The sequence below is a fragment of the Arabidopsis thaliana genome, chromosome 3, assembly GCF_000001735.4.
Source record: "Arabidopsis thaliana chromosome 3, partial sequence".
NCBI lineage: Eukaryota > Viridiplantae > Streptophyta > Magnoliopsida > Brassicales > Brassicaceae > Arabidopsis > Arabidopsis thaliana.
The window spans coordinates 19,779,059-19,797,050 of record NC_003074.8 but is presented as its reverse complement, the minus strand read 5'-3'; the positions used below and the strand labels follow the sequence as shown (position 1 = coordinate 19,797,050).

General features: G+C 37.5%; 5 protein-coding genes and 1 non-coding gene across 16 annotated transcripts; 3 read left to right on the top strand and 3 right to left on the bottom strand.

Moving 5' to 3' along the window:
- Positions 1–243: 243 nt before the first annotated feature.
- Positions 244–4,585, bottom strand: AT3G53390 (Transducin/WD40 repeat-like superfamily protein). The gene is made up of 11 exons (NM_115199.3): positions 4,088–4,585; positions 3,560–3,877; positions 3,348–3,456; positions 3,166–3,259; positions 2,629–2,716; positions 2,451–2,534; positions 2,167–2,263; positions 1,994–2,081; positions 1,749–1,854; positions 1,577–1,669; positions 244–1,039 (listed from the first exon to the last, which is right to left on the bottom strand). The coding sequence occupies exons 1-11, from the start codon at positions 4,268–4,270 to the stop codon at positions 623–625; spliced, it is 1,677 nt and encodes a 558-aa protein (NP_190907.2). The 5' UTR covers positions 4,271–4,585; the 3' UTR covers positions 244–622.
- A 770-nt stretch (positions 4,586–5,355) lies between these two features.
- Positions 5,356–8,013, top strand: AT3G53380 (Concanavalin A-like lectin protein kinase family protein). The gene has a single exon (NM_115198.4). The coding sequence runs from the start codon at positions 5,700–5,702 to the stop codon at positions 7,845–7,847; it is 2,148 nt and encodes a 715-aa protein (NP_190906.1). The 5' UTR covers positions 5,356–5,699; the 3' UTR covers positions 7,848–8,013.
- A 130-nt stretch (positions 8,014–8,143) lies between these two features.
- AT3G53370 (S1FA-like DNA-binding protein) lies at positions 8,144–9,199 on the top strand. 2 transcript variants are annotated; one of them, NM_115197.3, is made up of 2 exons: positions 8,144–8,340; positions 8,689–9,199. In NM_115197.3, exons 1-2 carry the CDS (start codon positions 8,314–8,316, stop codon positions 8,890–8,892), a joined length of 231 nt encoding a protein of 76 aa, NP_566985.1. In that variant the 5' UTR covers positions 8,144–8,313; the 3' UTR covers positions 8,893–9,199. The 2 variants fall into 2 exon arrangements, with proteins under 2 accessions (NP_566985.1, NP_001190077.1); NM_001203148.1 differs by having other exon boundaries at positions 8,208–8,340; positions 8,803–9,157.
- A 149-nt stretch (positions 9,200–9,348) lies between these two features.
- AT3G53365 lies at positions 9,349–9,796 on the bottom strand. The gene is made up of 2 exons (NR_143954.1): positions 9,683–9,796; positions 9,349–9,529 (listed from the first exon to the last, which is right to left on the bottom strand). It is a non-coding gene; the product is annotated as an other RNA (non-coding RNA).
- A 446-nt stretch (positions 9,797–10,242) lies between these two features.
- On the bottom strand, positions 10,243–13,202 carry AT3G53360 (Tetratricopeptide repeat (TPR)-like superfamily protein; the record flags this gene model as incomplete). Of its 2 annotated transcripts, NM_001339618.1 has the most annotated exons (2): positions 12,969–13,202; positions 10,243–12,777 (listed from the first exon to the last, which is right to left on the bottom strand). In NM_001339618.1, exon 2 carries the CDS (start codon positions 12,547–12,549, stop codon positions 10,243–10,245), a length of 2,307 nt encoding a protein of 768 aa, NP_001319736.1. In that variant the 5' UTR covers positions 12,550–12,777; positions 12,969–13,202. The 2 variants fall into 2 exon arrangements, with proteins under 2 accessions (NP_001319736.1, NP_190904.1); NM_115196.2 differs by lacking the exon at positions 12,969–13,202 and having other exon boundaries at positions 10,243–12,738.
- Positions 13,203–14,300: 1,098 nt separating this feature from the next.
- RIP3 (ROP interactive partner 4) lies at positions 14,301–17,073 on the top strand. Of its 9 annotated transcripts, none has more exons than NM_115195.3 (4): positions 14,301–14,513; positions 15,427–15,515; positions 15,607–15,778; positions 15,863–17,073. In NM_115195.3, exons 2-4 carry the CDS (start codon positions 15,496–15,498, stop codon positions 16,859–16,861), a joined length of 1,191 nt encoding a protein of 396 aa, NP_190903.2. In that variant the 5' UTR covers positions 14,301–14,513; positions 15,427–15,495; the 3' UTR covers positions 16,862–17,073. The 9 variants fall into 9 exon arrangements, with proteins under 9 accessions (NP_190903.2, NP_001326317.1, NP_001326321.1 ...); NM_202694.2 differs by having other exon boundaries at positions 14,371–14,513; positions 15,869–16,991; NM_001339615.1 differs by lacking the exon at positions 14,301–14,513 and adding an exon at positions 14,821–15,077 and having other exon boundaries at positions 15,863–16,993.
- The last annotated feature ends 919 nt before the right edge of the window (positions 17,074–17,992 follow it).

Genomic DNA, 17,992 nt, shown 5'->3' with positions numbered 1-17,992 from the left:
AGTACAAGGTAAACATAAAATTACTAGTTTGTAACTAAACAAATAAGAAAATATGCCTCTCAGACAAAATCATATTGCAATGTGACTTTGGAATATGGGTTCGCTGATTTTTACTGTGACATTTGTTAAAGACTATCTTTTGGAAGATCGATCAACAACTAAACTCTTTGTTTCTTTTGGTGTTGTGTAGTATACATAACATATCCTTGATGAAAAGAATATTAAGTTTGAGAAACCAAATAAAATAAATAGAGCAGGAATCGTTTATTTGGGAAAATAAAGAGTGTCATTCTTATTCTGAAGCACAAAAGTTGCATTATTGGATGATGAGACTCTTATTATGTAAACAGATTTTGTTTTCTTTCTTATAATTACATCCGAAAATTCTCCCATATTTTCTCTTCTATGCCCCCCCCCCCTCTCACAAACTTAATTTGTCAGCCTCCAATTTACAGTCAGAATTCAGATTTTGATCCTTCTTTTAAAATATTAAAAACAAAAACAAAACCCAGTCGAATTTTATTCACAGGGCTTTTCTTTAAAGATTTTCTTTCACTTTAGAAGGAGAAACATGACTAAATAATAGCACCTGATTGATTTTCAGACAAGTAGCATCTCTCTGTCATTGCTTGAAAGTAGAGCCACTGATGATCTTGCTGCTCAGTGAAGCTTTGTTGTCTTTCGTGAAGCTTGTGCTCAAGAGGGCAGTTGTAGGATTTGCTTCTGAGCTGTTAGTTTGGGTTTCTGATTCACTGGGCCGTGTCCAGATCTTTATATGGCCTTCTCGACAAGCCGTAACGACTGATTCTTGTGTGAACATCAAGCCAGAGAGGGGCTCTGTGTGAACTCGGTGTGCTATGATCGGTGACAGCTTTGGAACATCGCGTTTGCAAGGAGCCGGTTGAAGAGTTCCCATTGGTATGACATTGTCCCAGTGAGCTGAGCTTCCTGTGCTGTAAGTTGGAGATCCTCCTGGAGCTCGCCTAAGTGGAACTACGATCTCGTCCATCTCAAGGTCCCAGAGAAGTAACTGTGTGTCCTGGGGATTCAGCAGAAGAAAGCAGCAGTGTGTATGAGGCAAGACACTTGCAGATCATATATAGGAGAATCAAGAGACTGAAATCGTAGGAGTCTATGGTTTTTAATAGCAAATTAAGTTCTCAAAAAGAAGACTTTCAGAAAACATGTTTGTGGAAATGATCTCATTAGCATCCTAATTAAGGCTGCTTCATACTACGAAACACTTCACTTTCTAACAAAGTTTCTAACTAGCAGACCAACAAAATCGTTATCTACAATTTGATATGCTAACGAATCTTTATCAGACCATATGAAACTACACTACTACGATTTCCCCTTATTTTCTGATCATCCTAAGAACCTATCTCCTATAAAATATTGTCTTTTTCCTTTTCCTCATCATTAAAATGATAAGAAAATGAGATCACTGGTTGAATGATAAAGCCAATCAAGCAATATAGATACGCTACGCACAACTCCCGTAGTTTAAACACATTTCAGTTCTTTGGTAATGCAAAGGACTACCAGCAAAATGGGTCAAGGTATGAAGAAATACCTGACCAACTGATCCAAAACGGTACATGACATGCTCTCCTGACCCATCCGAGTTTGGTGACGACCAATTGGAATCAAACGCTACTCCACTTACCTGAGAGCAACCATTCCGACATGAGTCAAGTGCTGTGTAAGTTAAATAAAAGAAATCTTATTGACATCAAGAACCTTACCCACGAATTATGTCCCTCACCCCACGCCACAACTTTCCGATCCTCCATACTCCACACTTGAACTAAATCATCTTCACCTCCAGTCAAAATGTACTTTCCATCCATACTGTCAGTGTCAATACAATCACAATGTCAATAAACAGTATCATACGGGGGTGATATGCTCACAACACTGGTATCTATTTAAGACAACTTTTGTAAATTCAATTATAAGAAAAGTTGCCAAAGGAATTATAACCCATCACCTCCAAGAACAGCACAGCAGAGCACCATAATAACTTTTTCCACCACATACTAGCTTCTGGGTTAAGAAGTCAAAAATGCGAAGATAGCCTGTGAATGGTAAAAAAGTTTACTGCTTAGTAAAGAAATACATAGAGAAAGAAAAAGAACACACGACATAATAGACGCATCTTACCATCTCTTCCAACAGTTGCCAAGTGTGCCCCATCATTTGAGAATGCAATGCTGTTAATTGAACCTTGACATATATGCCATCTCGCAACAGGATTACTCTGCATGAATACTCATATGAATAAACAATAGTACATCAAAATATGCTCAAAGATAGAAAAGAAAGTATGTAATACAATAATTTCTTATAACCACTAGCAAATGATGATACTAGTAGAGGATATGCATGTACCATGTGCTTCCCGCACCTATATAAGGATCAATTGAAATGGTTGCATACTCACATACCTTGCTATATTTTGCCTTGTCAACTGAAAATTGTGTAGGATCTCTTATAGCAGGAAATGTTGATTCAGTGGCACCATCTTTGTTCTATTAAGTTAAATTAATCAGGATCAGGGATTAGACAAAATCAGGCAACTTAAAAGTCATATGCAAGAAAACAAATTCTGATATCTGAGCTTGCCTTCTCATACACATACAAATTGCCATCGGCATGAGCAACGACAAATGCTCCATCACCTCCAGGCACCCAAGAAATACTAGTGCAACGACTGTTACAAAGCAACAAACTTTATTTTAAACTTAGAGAAGGCAAGAGTCATGACGCCAAAATTGATTCATGTTTCAACTTAACCTACTTAAAAACGAACTCCTCTAAGGAAACATACTGTTCTGTTATAATTTAACTAATCTACTGTCACTGAGAGTTTCCTAGAACACAATCTATTACAATGACAGAAACTTATATAAATTTGTTACGCTGACATAAATACTAGCACAAGCACAAACGAAGAACACATAGAGATCCTTAGACAAAGTAAATGTGAAGTATTGTGAACCAGTGGAATCAATTCTTCAAGTTTCACTAGCTCAATCCAAGACATGAAAGCGGAATCACTTGAACCAGTGGAATCAATTCTTCAAGTTTCACTAACAAATAATAGTAAAGGAAAAAGATGGAAGGAAAATTAAAGATACACGGAAAAAGATAAACTCTTGCCTGTTATTCACAGAACCGTCCTTGTTATAATGCAGAGCACCAACTAGCTTCTTAGAGACGTCCTGTAACTGCTGTCTCAGTGATACTGTGTACACTACAATAACACATCATAACAAAATAAATCCATGAGACAAGGCATCTAGATCAGCGGTGAAAACGGTAAGCTCAAATTTCTACATTACCATCCCCAGAATTCAGCCCAATAAGTAAGTCATGCCCATCCTTAGCATCCGGATCAAAAGCATGACACATAGGGTTTGAATTACTGAAATGGATAGACTTTACTGGATCCTACATCAAAGAAGTTTCCTAAACCATTACTTCCAAAACAAAACAAAAAACAGAACATTACAGCCAAATCACTAAAAGGAAAACAAAGAAAAGAAGAAATTACCTTTTCTTGTGAGTTCAAGTCACAGATAAAAATAGCATCACTCACATTGAAGACCAAGTAAGTTCCTTTCCCATCAAAATTCGTATTTGTCATCGAAGTATTAGAATTAGAAGCAGCGAAGGAGCCACTAATTCTTGAACTTGTACTCACACTTTTACCGCCACCATTACCTCCAACAAAACTAAGCGCACGGCTCCCATTTCCAGTTCCTAGCAACCTCGCTGTTGCTGAACGAAACCCGCTACTAGCACTATAACCCGACGAAGTACCAGTTGGAGTCGAAGGAGCAGCTCTTTCCTTAAGCTGAGCTATAGTTACCTGAAAACGAAAATTTCCAAATTCCATCATTGGAAAGCAATGCTATTCAAATCGATTGATCAGCTAACCAACTAGTGCATCAAAATGCAAAATTTCACTAACAAAAATTTAACCATCGATACTAATTCTCTGAAATTGCCGATTTGAATGATTAGAAATCCTAATGACGAATCAAACTATTAAACCCAAATATAAAAATTTGATCTTTACCTGAGTAACAGTTTTGCCATGTGCGTAATGAAGGAGACCAGAGGAATGCGTTTTCTCGTAGTGAAGCTTATACTTCCCTTCAGGCGTCTTGAAATAAGTCTTAATTCCCGGCGACTGAGGATTCGCCGCCGGTGAAGACGACGAAGATGGCGCTGATATCATTCCATTAGAAGTGTTCATCATAGTGTTTGCTTGCTACTCTTCTTCGTCTTCTCTAATCGTCGACTCAAAAAGCATATATGTGATCACGATTTACACAACACCTAGGGTTTGTTATCTCTCACCCAAAATCGAAACCCAGAAATTTTTCACTTTTTCTTCTTCTTCTTCCTCTCTTCTTCGATGCAAAATCGAGTAAAGTCTCGACGAAGAATCAAAAACTTCTCTTCTTCTGAGGTCTCTAATGGCTTACCGAATCAAAAGGGGTTATTATGATGCAACTACTTGTTTCTCGCAACATATTATGATTATCAAAGCTTTGACTCGGAAGCTTTTAAAAAGTCATTGCAATCAACGGTGAAGATTCTCGTAAGAAAGATTTTAACGGATGGTGATCAGATGGGTCGGGTTGGTTATTTCGGTTTCGGGTTTTTTAATAATCAAGATACACGCATAGATCACGTGGGTTGACGTCATAGACCAATTCAGGCCCACTTTCAAGCCCATTATGTATCAATTGATGACCAATGAAGTAACGGCCTTTCAGCTTAGAAACTAAAGTAGTTTTCTTCATAATAGGCCTAGCATTCAAGTTTTTTTTTGGATTATTTTTGTGAAAGCAGGCCTTAAATCAAATTATCCAAATATGGAATTGGTTTTGGTTCAGTGTACATGACATAAATGTATTTTCTTTAATGTGATTTGATTCTAGAAGACGAGTTATTACCGGTCGAAAAGAAAAAGAAAAAAAACAGACGAGTTATTACCGTTTTAGTTAAAATAAAACTTGGTATAGTTCACTTAGAAGAAATTCAGTTTTGTTTGGTTAACATCAGTTTTAATTCGAACCCCATCCCATCCATAATTTGATTTGATGAGGTTTTATTCTCACCCCTAATTGATGTCTTGGAAACTCTAGAGAATCCAGTGACGATGATTTGTGTTAATGTTCTTGGTACGACAATTAGCCAAAAAGTTTTGGATACTTTTTTCTGGTGCGTCTTTTACCTTTCAACCAACGACCACGACCACGACAAGAATAAATAAAGAAAGATGATAAGTGCTACGACCGTTACATGCATGTAGTTATTTGTTAGACGTGAGAAAATCAGAACAACAAAAGTCACTTCGATACATCATAACATTTTCTCCATAGAAAAAAAAAACTTTCAGACAAAAAGACATATAGCCGTTGGAAAAACCCACGTGGCGTTACACATCTCTCTATCCACTTGTCTGACTTCATTCGTTGTCGCTTTGGATTCTCTTTTGCTCTCTCCATATTATTCTTTGTCTCTTCCTCTGCTTTACTTTACTCCAAGCAAAGTATTGCCCCAATACACTACCCGTGACTTTCATCAAATCTCTCTTTCTCAATCTCTCAAATTAAGATTCTTTCTTCTTCTTCTCCAATGGCCCTTCTCTGAAAAAACATTTCTTCAACTGATCATTAATGTCTCTCTTTCTCTCCTTCTTCATTTCAATCTTGCTCTGTTTCTTCAATGGAGCTACGACGACACAGTTTGATTTCTCCACGCTAGCCATAAGCAACCTCAAACTCCTCGGTGATGCACGTTTAAGCAATGGAATCGTTGGCCTCACACGTGACCTCTCTGTACCTAATTCCGGCGCCGGAAAAGTCTTATACTCTAACCCAATCAGATTCCGACAACCTGGAACTCACTTTCCGACAAGCTTCTCTTCTTTTTTCTCCTTCTCTATAACCAATGTCAACCCTTCTTCCATCGGCGGTGGTCTCGCTTTCGTCATCTCTCCCGACGCAAACTCAATCGGCATCGCTGGTGGCTCTCTTGGTCTAACCGGTCCAAACGGTTCCGGTTCAAAATTTGTCGCCGTCGAATTCGATACTTTAATGGATGTAGATTTCAAGGACATTAACAGTAACCATGTTGGATTCGACGTAAATGGCGTAGTTTCCTCTGTTTCCGGTGATCTTGGCACCGTAAACATCGATCTCAAGAGCGGCAACACCATCAATTCATGGATCGAATACGACGGATTGACTCGGGTCTTCAACGTATCAGTCTCTTACTCAAATCTGAAACCGAAAGTTCCAATTTTGTCTTTCCCTCTCGATTTAGATCGATACGTGAACGATTTCATGTTCGTTGGATTCTCCGGGTCAACTCAGGGAAGTACAGAGATTCACAGTATCGAATGGTGGAGCTTCAGTTCATCATTCGGGTCGAGTCTCGGATCCGGATCCGGGTCACCTCCTCCTCGGGCTAATTTGATGAATCCGAAAGCTAATTCGGTGAAATCTCCGCCGCCGTTGGCGTCACAACCGTCGTCTTCAGCGATTCCGATCTCAAGCAACACTCAATTAAAAACTTCGTCGTCGTCGTCTTGCCACAGCCGTTTCTGCAAAGAGAATCCCGGAACAATCGCCGGAGTAGTAACCGCCGGAGCTTTCTTCTTAGCACTATTCGCCGGAGCTTTATTCTGGGTTTACTCCAAAAAGTTCAAACGTGTCGAGAGATCTGATTCATTCGCATCTGAAATCATCAAAGCTCCGAAAGAGTTCAGCTATAAAGAACTCAAAGCCGGCACAAAGAACTTCAACGAGAGTCGTATCATCGGACATGGAGCCTTCGGAGTCGTATACAGAGGAATATTACCGGAGACCGGAGACATCGTCGCCGTCAAACGATGCAGCCATAGCTCACAAGACAAAAAGAACGAGTTTTTATCTGAACTATCAATAATCGGAAGCTTAAGACACAGAAACCTCGTGAGATTACAAGGATGGTGTCACGAGAAAGGTGAGATTTTGTTAGTCTACGATCTAATGCCTAATGGTTCGCTTGATAAAGCTTTGTTTGAGTCACGATTCACGTTACCGTGGGATCATCGGAAAAAGATCTTGCTTGGTGTTGCATCTGCTTTAGCTTATTTACATAGAGAGTGTGAGAATCAGGTGATTCATAGAGATGTTAAGAGTAGTAATATAATGTTAGATGAGAGTTTTAATGCCAAGCTTGGAGATTTCGGATTGGCGAGACAGATTGAGCATGATAAGTCGCCGGAAGCAACTGTTGCCGCCGGGACGATGGGATATTTAGCGCCGGAGTATCTTCTGACGGGTCGTGCTTCGGAGAAGACGGATGTGTTTAGTTACGGAGCGGTGGTTTTGGAAGTGGTTAGTGGAAGAAGACCGATTGAGAAGGACTTAAATGTGCAAAGACATAATGTTGGGGTGAATCCGAATTTAGTAGAATGGGTGTGGGGTTTGTATAAAGAAGGGAAAGTTTCTGCAGCTGCTGATTCTAGGCTTGAAGGTAAGTTTGATGAAGGTGAGATGTGGCGGGTCTTGGTTGTGGGCTTGGCTTGTTCGCATCCGGATCCAGCATTTAGGCCCACTATGAGGTCAGTGGTGCAAATGCTGATTGGTGAGGCTGATGTACCGGTTGTGCCTAAGTCTAGACCCACCATGAGTTTTAGCACTTCGCATTTGTTGCTGAGTTTGCAAGATACTCTCTCTGATTGTAATACCGTGGCTTTGAACTCTAGTCGATCGTCTTCGTGGTCGGTGCCCGAACATAACGTTATCATTCGAAGCGACGATGACCATTTGGTATAGATATATTGGAGTTGAACCAAACAGATGTGTTTTGTGTGTTTGATTATTTGATTTTTGTAATATTCAATTCATTTTTGTTATTTCAATGTATGTAAGATAAGAACACAAAATTGGTTTCTTAGAAAGCCATTAAAACATCGGGACAAACCAATCCATACCCAAGCTGAACTAAAACCAGATCAAACAACCTTAGTTTTGGTAGATATAATACGGGCCTAACCTAGCAAAACAAAAGATACGGATTGAAATCGAAATACCTAAAAAGTAAGGGGTCCAAAATAATATTTATGGATTAGTGAAAGTGGCGATGTAGTGGATAAAACACGTGTGTATATTATCTCTGTGTGAGTTTGTTTGCGTCTTATTAATCTCTGTGTCGAAAACAGATCCTCGTTTCCTTTCCTCCTCTCTTCCTACCATTAGTACGTTACTGGAGCTGATCTCACGTATATTTTGGATCGTAATCATGGACGGCGAAGATTTTGCCGGAAAGGTACCGTCAATCTTCTCTATACTTTCACCTTTTGTAGAATTTAACGGTATCTCCGTTGAAATCGAGATGATTTTACCATAATAGCTCCTCTTCTGCGATCCCGGAATGTGCAATCGATTTCTTAAGGGTTGGATTCGTGATTTGTGGGCTATTTTGTTAATGATCTAAGGAAATTATGTGATGTCTTAGCTTTTTAGAGGAATAGAAAAAAATAATCATTTGCATGCATTGCTGGACAACATTGCACGCTTTGCAATAATCTCATTCAGTATACATGTTTGCTTGGTCCTAGATTGTTGTTTTCTATGTTTGGTATCATTTATGCATACATTGGTCTGAATTTCATAGGCGGCTGCTGAAGCCAAGGGATTGAACCCGGGATTAATCGTGCTGCTTGTTGTTGGAGGTCCGCTTCTTGTGTTCCTAATCGCCAACTACGTGCTTTACGTTTATGCTCAGAAGAACCTACCTCCAAGGAAGAAGAAGCCCGTTTCCAAAAAGAAGCTCAAGCGGGAGAAGCTAAAGCAAGGAGTCCCTGTCCCTGGAGAATAAAAGCCAGCTTAAGCTTCCTTCACTTGTGCCTCCTTCAAAGCGGTTTTTGTTCGGTTACCAAATTTCACCCTTGCGGGTTTTTTCTTCCTTTACTTCTGTCATGAGGATTATCTTGAGTCCTGTATGATTTCACATGGAGAGTGTAGACTATTGTTTTGGTCTGACTTGTTTTTCCTTCATACACACATTTGGTTGCTACTGTAGAGTCTCTCACATCATCTTTGCTACAAATTCTCATCTTCAATATCATTTAACTTATTTACTATTTAGATGTTACTTGGTTCCATTGTTACGGCGCTACCAATCCTGCTTTTGCTAAACCGAATAGCTATAGAGACAAGATGTGTATATTCACAGAATCAAGACGCAAAGAGAGTCAATATTTGATTTTTACAAACAGATCCATCAACTAAACTATCATTGACGTCCCATGATTGTTTCGTATCAAGTTGTTTTATTAGCTCAATAATCACAGATGTATAAGAGACTAAAACTTTCATCGTTTTGATTCGTTTTGCGATACGATTTCCGGATTCTTAGTCCAGTGTTTGATCCATTTCTAGACATATAAGAAGAAAGAAGTTGCGTCGTCACTTCTACGAGACTCAAGGAGTCTGGAGCTTTTACATGTTCATACCTGGAAAATCAACAAGGAATCCAACATCTCAAAACAGCCAATCTCAAGGAAATTGAATCAACTCATCCCTACAATACTGTTTAGCAACCTAAAACATCACAATTTCAGCGGTTTGATAAGATTACAGTTTAGGGGAAGCGATTCAAGACATACCCAGCAGATAGTTTTGCTTCATGGCCTTCTTCAAATCATCTTAACTCAAATTTGTTGTACTCATCAGATAAGTTGAGATGTATCCTCTTTTCGTAGTTTGTATAGCACTGCATTTGTTGCCCATCCCGCTTGTCTGTAGCAACCCAATGTGGTAACCAGTTCATCCTACAGTTCCAATTTGAAAATAGCAAGAGAGAAAAAAACATTGAGATTCTTGAAATTTGTCATCATTTCTGCAGCAATAAGTAAACCGTCCTTCAGTATTACTCAATAGGTAACCAAAAATATTAAACAGAACAAGATTTTGTTACAATCAAGTGAAATAATACCTCATCAAATGCCTTATTTAATAGACACGCTGGCAACTATGTACGCTGCGTCAATCTCATGACAACAGACTGCAGAAAAGGAAAAGGCAAGATATCTATTGACAGCATTTATCTAAGCAAGCAAACAAGATGAAACACGATATCAAGATCAAGAAGGAAGAAGATGCAACTTACAGAGTAGCCACAATGGCATTTTTCTGTGCTTCTCTCAGATGGAACTTAAATGCTTGTTTATCCGGTTTCATGGATAAACTGGAGTCTTTTCTTGTGTTGCGGATTACACTCATCTAGCATCTGCGACCAGATGTTGTGCAGGACTGTATATATATCGTCCCTCTCTGGATGAAAAATATCCTCAGCAAAGAATATATGAATTTTGTCCTCAATTTCGATCCAGCTCTGTCCTGGAATTTTTTTAACATCATGCTTTTTCATTGAGCTCCTCAACAATGCAGCATTTTCCCAATTTCCAGAAGAAGCATGCATGCTGCAGAGCAATACATGAGCTGTAGAGTTGAAAGGATCGATTTTCAGAATATTTTCAGCAGCTTTTTGGGCGAGATGAACATTTCCTTGGGTTTTACATGCAGACAGTAGAGTCTTCCACACGACAACATCAGGTTCCAACTTCATTTCATCGATGAATCTCTCAGCTTCATTTAAACGGCCAGCACGAGCCAGTAAGTCCACCACGCAAGAGCAGTGCTCTTTTGTTGGTGAAATCCCGTGTTCAGTTTGCATGGTCGCATACAGTTTCAAGCCTTCTTCCACCAGCCCAACATGACTACAGGCAGTAAGAACACCGACAAAAGTTACATGATTTGGCTCTATGCCCGCACTTTTCATTTCCTTGAACAATATGAGAGCTTCCTCTCCAAATCCAGACTGTGCATATCCAACTATCAAGGTGCTCCACGAAACTACATCTCTGTTATCCATTGAATCAAAAATCCTTCTCGCTTGCCCCAGTGATCCACACTTGGCATACATATCAATCAGTCCATTTTTTATAAATTGCTCAGGCGCCAACCCGGTTTTCAAACTATAGCAATGGACTTGGCTTCCCAACTTTAGAGATGAGATTTCCACACAACCCCGCAACAGATTACCCATAGTTATGTGATCTGGCTCACATTCAGACACAAGCATCAGCTTAAACAATCTCAACATCTCTACTGGCTGTTCGTGTTGCAAACAAGCCGTCAGAATAGTATTCCAAGAAACAGAATCTGCGTTGTTTCTGAAATCTTCAAATAAATTAAAACAACAATACAAGTCTGAGCAGAAGGTGTACATGGTAAGCAGAGAGTTGCAAACCGTAAGATCTGCCAGGAAACCCCACTTGATAATGTAAGAGTGAATTTGCATTCCTTGAGACAAAGCCATTGGTTTTGTCTGAGCACAAAGCAAAGAACGCAAGGAGATGGCATCAGGAATAAAACCAGAACTCCTCATCTGAGAGAAAACTGATACAGCCTCATCAGCGTAACCATTATTTGCAAGTCCAGCAATGATCACATTCCATGATGCTGTATCGGGTCTTTCTATCTGATCAAACACTCTCCTTGCAGAATTCAGGAAACCGCATCTAGCATACATGTCACAGAGCGAACAGCCTGCAATTGCGTTTCCAGCTAACTCCGACTTAATGCATAACCCATGTATTTGGCTTCCATAATCTGGTCTAAGGAGACTGCTACAAGCTTTTAAAGAACTACCAAATATATATTCATTTGGATGGAAAACACCAAAAGACAACATTTCTTTTAGGTGGCTCAGGGCTTCAAACTCAAACCCAAGTTGCGAGAACCCTGCAATGATTGAACTCCACGAAATTAGATCCTTCATTGGGATACCATAAAACACTCTGCTAGCATCTGACATTTGATTGAAGCGAACATACATAGCAATCAGAGCATTTTGAGCAATAAGATGAGAACTGGATTCCAACTTAATGACTTGAGCATGCAGTTGCTTCCCTAACCCAACATCACTACTACTGGCACATGCTTTGATAATGCTTCCAAATGCAAACTGGTCAGGAACTAAATCTTCCTGAAGCATTTTCAAGTATAATCTGATAGCCTCGGCTCCCTGACCGTTCTGTGAATAGCCAGTAATGACAGATGTGTAAGAGACCAAATTCCTTTCAGGCATAAAATCAAAAACCTCTCTGGCATCCCTCAGCGAGCCACATTTTCCATACATACTTAGAATGTGATTATTAAGAATAGTATCATACTTGCAGTTGGAATTCAAAATGTGATCATGTATCTTTCTGCCTTGTGCTAGAGATCTCGATGAAGAGCAAGCACAAATTAAAGAGATGTAGGTTCTTAACCTTATCTTGAAGCTTGAGTTCTTCTGCGCAAAATCAAACGCTTCCAATGCTTCCCGGTAGAAATTACTTTTACATAGGGAATTAATGTGATCATTCATTAATTCTTCGGTCTTGATGGTTGATACAACACTTGATGTTGCCAGTATCTGACTGTTGCTGACGGAAACTCTAGCTCCCAACCGTAACATTGTCGCCATTTCAGTTAACCTTTTTTAATCCAAACGAGTTCTTCCTAGCAAAAGAAGGTTCAGCGAGAAAGACATGTCACTAAACGAAGCATCCAACTAACCAAACAAAGAATTCTTTATCTTCGTCGAGAATGAAGGCAATATAATCCATTATATCAAACTTCTTCAAAACAGATACAACTGAATATTCTTGTGCAAACTCATATGTAGATGAACAAGTTGGATATCAGGACGGGCCTGTTTCAAGGGGAGACAAAAAAAAGTAATCAAATACCTTGTATATATATACATCATTCAAATTATATTAAAACTCAGGATCAAGCCAGTTAATTTCACAGCATAAATGCTTTAGCAACAAAGTGGTTAGTTTCACAGACATTTTATCGAGCAGGTGGTGTGCACAATGTAAAACAAAGAAAAACAGAAACCTTTGACGTAAGATTTTGATTATTTTTCCGACAATGTCTGAGTAAATGAGAATGGTGGAATCTGGCTCCAATTTCAATGATTCAAATTGAGGGACAAGGACGAAGAAAGAACCGCGTTATGGTTTTAGACTTTTTAGTGGTGTGGTGAAATTTACGTCGAGTTTTGAACGATACATATGGATACGAGTTACGGTTTCAAGTATGGTTCAACCGACGCGAATTAGATCGAACCGAAAATTTGATCGAAAAATGAAATCGTTGTCCGCCAGAACCGGATAAAACCGGAAATTGGGAGGCGGATGAAATTAGTTTTTGACTTTTTGTACATAACCAACCCATCATCAGTCGATCACTCACTCTCGGTCACTGAAAATTAAAAAAAGAAACAACACTAGCTAATTTCAAAATGTTTTATGATCAATGGTTTATAATAATTTCTAACATTTTTGCATAATCATCATCGCATGGTGGTGTTTAATTATTTAATTACTAGCCAGACAGTGTAGTGAATTTATTGTTGAAATACTTTCTTTTTATTCGTCAAAAGAAAAATTTGATTAGTAGTTCAGAAGTCACTAGTTAATACTCTAATAATCTAGTACTAGTGAATATAATGTTTTTACAAACCATTAATGTAATCAAGCTAATCGATCGTTAGCATAAATTTCAACGATATTTTCTCCCAATTTTTGTTTTCCGCCCAAATATATAGTTAAAGTTGTGTGGAAATAATATGTTAAGTAAATTAGCAAGCGTGTATGATAAATGAAGATAGTGATGATTGATTTTGCATTGTTTCTTTTAGGAGATGTGTATGTCGTATTTATCATGCATCGGTTTTCTATGAGGTGGTGTGAAAGTGAAACGTTACATGCTTCAATATATAGCACTTTCAAATGTATGTAGATTGAACACGGAAGGTTAATGTGTTTTTGTGAAAAATTGTGACAATTTTATGAAAATTTTCCATTTATAAAGTATATAGATATGCTAGGTTAGTGTCCTTTGTGTGTGAGTGACTTATGGTTGCGTGACCGTTCGTTGTTCATAAGTAGCAATATGAGGCCAAACAATAGCACGTGACTCGGGCGCGTCTACAAGGCGCGTAGTTAAAAAAACGCCCCCTCCACGTTCTTCTACTTTCGGTCCATTCTATCAATTAATTTCAAAATAGCCCCTGATATTTATTGATCTATTTCATTACCAACCCCACAAGTTTTTTTGATTATCCAAAATTTTAATTTTAATTTTTCGGAATAACCAAAAGGAATCCAACGTAAAAGGATTATAAAAATAACTAAGTACTGAAAATTGAGGTGGAAACAGCACAATCATTACTTCAGGGGTTACTTTTGATAAATATTGCAGTTTAGTTGAAAATAAATGTTTCTTCAGTGGGAAAAAACGACTCGCGAGTCCAGTGAGAAAAAAAGAATAACAATCCGACGAGAAAGAGGAAAGATCAAATCATCTAAGTGCTGGTGCCTTGATTCTGCAGTTCTCCATTTTAATCCAACAAAAAAAGAAGCTGAATCGACGGTATAGGTGAATACTTCTTCACGACTTTTTCAAACACTCAGAAACTTCTCTTCCTTTCACATTGATTTATTCCTAATTTTAGTGCGATTTTTTCCTTTTTTTTCTCAGAAGTTTATCAATCTTGTTAGGTAGATATTTACTACTAGTTTGTTTTTTCTACTAATTTGCTGAAGAAAGTGTTAATCTTTGGTTGGTTTAAGGTATAAATTTGCTTACATCTACTCAAATCAGCTAACTTTTATTTTGGTTTGGTAGCTTAAAGATTCAGTCAAAAAAAACTTTAATCTTTGTTTTCCTGCAAAAAGCAAAAGTGTTTCTGTAATAAAACACCTTTTTGCAGAGAATGTTAAAAGATTCTCTAGTTTTAGGCTTTATGTAAAAACGATTTTTTTGCTGGGTGTTCTGTTTTTGGATCTGTGTTTCTTTTTTGGGAAGATCCACCCAATGAAACCAAATCTCACATTACAAAATGACAAGAAATTGTCTCTTCTTCCCAATAATTCCAAAACTTTGATTTAGTAAAAAATAAAATAAAATAACTGGGTGACTTAACAACCAGAAAGATTATGTGTAAGATATTGGTGCTTTCTTTGCTTGTAATAGGGTTTATCTTTGGTGATTTGATGAATCACATTGACGGCAACTTCTTTTCTAATTACACTTCTAAATATTTTATATATTTGGAATTGTTCCAAATCATTACAATATTCATTTGTTGTCTCTTTGCTTTCGTTTGGTGGTAATAGGAGTCTCTTTGAAGCTAAATGTGTAAATATTATTCTTATGTTTTTTTCGTACACTTGCTTAAGCTTTCTTTCTTCCCTGAGTTTGGTTGTCTATATGCTTATGATAAGTTTTTTTTTTCCCTCTGTTGCTTCTTTCTCACACTTTCCATTGGTCTTCATGTACTATTTGTCAGATTCTTCAAAGAAGCAATCATAACGCAATTGATTATATCCCCAAAAGAAAAGGTTTTTAAACTCCAAAAATGCAGACTCCAAAATCAAGGTGATGATCACAACTCTAACTTTGTGTTCTTGTTGTGAATGTTGTTGGAGTTATTGATCTGTTTCAAAGTGATTGTGATTGTGTGTGATAGGCCAGGATCATTGGAGCTGCCACAAAAGAAGTCTCCTTTACCAGCTCCCAAAGTTGTTAGGAGACTCAAACCAAGCGGAGCAGAATCCGATCCAAAAACCAAGACAATATCGAAAACTCAAATCCCGAAAGTAGTAGCTGATCGTCGCTCTGCAAGAATCCCTCTCAATGAGGTACTTTTGCAGTTAAAAATTGTTGGTTTGGTTTGGTGTATGCAAGTTTTATATATGGTGATTCTTGATTATGTTCTTTTCAAGATTCAGAAGAAGCGGACGGGAAGGATACCGGAACTGGAATCTACGATATCTCAGCTTCAAGAAGAGCTTAAGAAGGCAAAAGAAGAGCTAAACAGATCAGAAGCATTGAAAAGAGAAGCTCAAGAAGAAGCTGAAGATGCCAAGCATCAGTTAATGGATATCAATGCCTCGGAAGATTCAAGAATTGAGGAGCTGCGTAAACTCTCGCAGGAGCGAGACAAGACATGGCAGTCTGAACTTGAAGCTATGCAGAGACAACACGGAATGGATTCTACCGCTCTGTCTTCTGCCATTAACGAAGTTCAGAAACTGAAATCGAAGCTCTTTGAGTCCGAGTCTGAGTTAGAGCAGTCTAAGTATGAGGTAAGGTCTTTAGAGAAACTCGTCAGACAGCTCGAGGAAGAAAGAGTAAACAGTAGAGACTCTTCATCATCAATGGAAGTGGAAGAGCTGAAAGAAGCAATGAATCTTTCAAGGCAAGAGATAACACAATTGAAATCTGCAGTTGAAGCAGCAGAGACAAGGTATCAAGAAGAGTATATACAGAGCACATTGCAGATAAGAAGCGCATACGAACAAACAGAGGCGGTTAAATCAAGATATTCACAGAGAGAAGCAGAGTTAACGGAAGAATTGAACAGAACCAAAGATGAAATCGAAGGTTTGCGCAAAGAGTTAATGGAGAAGGTGAAAGAAGACGAATCTACGGGCGATTTGAAGAAGCTAGAATCGGATTTGATGGAAGTGAGAGGGAGTTTAATGGATAAAGAGATGGAGTTGCAGATTCTAAGGAGTGCAATGGAGAAGAAAGTGGAAACCGCAAACACGGAAGCCATGGAAGCTGAGCTTAAAAGAGTGAAGATTCAATGTGAGCAATGGAGGAAAGCTGCTGAGACGGCAGCTTCTATACTGAACAATGATGAGGAAAGAACAGATTCTATTGAGACTAGCAAAATGTTGAAGAAGTTTGGTGTGTTACTCAAGAAAAACCATAAGTAATAATAATACTGATTCTTTTTACTTGATTTAATAAAAATGGCATTATTGTTGTATGTAAATTTATAAAATTTCGATTTGTCTAAGTTTAATTTTTTTGTTGAAACGTTGCCACATTTGTTGATGAAATTTGTATTGTGAAATGTTGTTTGAATTCAATACTTGAAAAATTATACCTTACTTGTCTGAGTGTGAGCTGCTAGTAGCAAATTTAGTTTGGTCCTGTACATTGGTTTACACTTTACATGTATAGAAGAGTCAAGAGTGTAAAGTAAAAGTTTGTAATAGAATGTGAAACTCTAATTAAGAAGCCACATGAATACCTCTCAAGTCTTGGATCTTCCTTTTGACATTTTCTTCTGTCTATTTTCCTTTTTGTTGCGCACTAAACGCTGAGACGGCCCACTAGATTGTCTTTGGTAATGACAACCAAATCCACTTCATGAAAACATTTGACTTTTTTTTTTTTGGCAGAGACTAACCCATTCTACCTAGTTTTTAGATATCAGTGACAATAATTAATTAACTACTAGAAAATGTCCCACGCGATGCGTGGGTGAAATGAATGTAGTGAAATATATGTCTATAACTAATATATATTAATATAATATTAATTATTTTATAATACATTCAATAAAAAATATCATAAATATTGTGATTATGATATTTTAGTTTTAAACTAAACATTTAGTTTATGAATTATAATCTAAAATTATTTTGGGTATTTATAAATTAAAAATTATCGAATTGATCAAAAAAGAAAAATTATAATATTGATATACAAGATAAGCCTTGTGTTTTATTTAAATATATGAAAATGATATGCAATATTTCTCTGAGTAAAAGATTTCATAAGTATATATCATATTGATTATAGTATGTGTGTAAATTGTAAAGTAGTTAATAGATTTGAAGTTGTGAGATTGATAAAGTCTTGATTAATGAGTAAGATTAACATATATGAATATTGATATATTAATACTAATTGATATCAAAAGAACTCTAAATACTTTATACAATTAATATTCAAATTATTTACTATTTCTTCCATCTTTGAACAATATGGTAAGAAAGTATTGAATTTATTTACTAATGATTTACTATTTACACATGATTTTCAATAAAGAAGTTTAA

What these genes read in the sequence shown, in the direction of transcription:
- AT3G53390 (NM_115199.3), bottom strand. Translation starts at nt 4,270, where the DNA reads ATGATGAACACTTCTAATGGAATGATATCAGCGCCATCTTCGTCGTCT. An exon ending in ACAAGGCAAAATATAGCAAG is followed by an intron (nt 2,264 to 2,450) that starts GTATGTGAGTAT and finishes GTATTCATGCAG; the next exon opens with AGTAATCCTGTTGCGAGATG. An exon ending in GTGAGGGACATAATTCGTGG is followed by an intron (nt 1,670 to 1,748) that starts GTAAGGTTCTTG and finishes GGTTGCTCTCAG; the next exon opens with GTAAGTGGAGTAGCGTTTGA.
- AT3G53380 (NM_115198.4), top strand. Translation starts at nt 5,700, where the DNA reads ATGTCTCTCTTTCTCTCCTTCTTCATTTCAATCTTGCTCTGTTTCTTC.
- AT3G53370 (NM_115197.3), top strand. Translation starts at nt 8,314, where the DNA reads ATGGACGGCGAAGATTTTGCCGGAAAG. An exon ending in GCGAAGATTTTGCCGGAAAG is followed by an intron (nt 8,341 to 8,688) that starts GTACCGTCAATC and finishes TGAATTTCATAG; the next exon opens with GCGGCTGCTGAAGCCAAGGG.
- RIP3 (NM_001339617.1), top strand. Translation starts at nt 15,496, where the DNA reads ATGCAGACTCCAAAATCAAG. An exon ending in ATGCAGACTCCAAAATCAAG is followed by an intron (nt 15,516 to 15,606) that starts GTGATGATCACA and finishes TGTGTGTGATAG; the next exon opens with GCCAGGATCATTGGAGCTGC.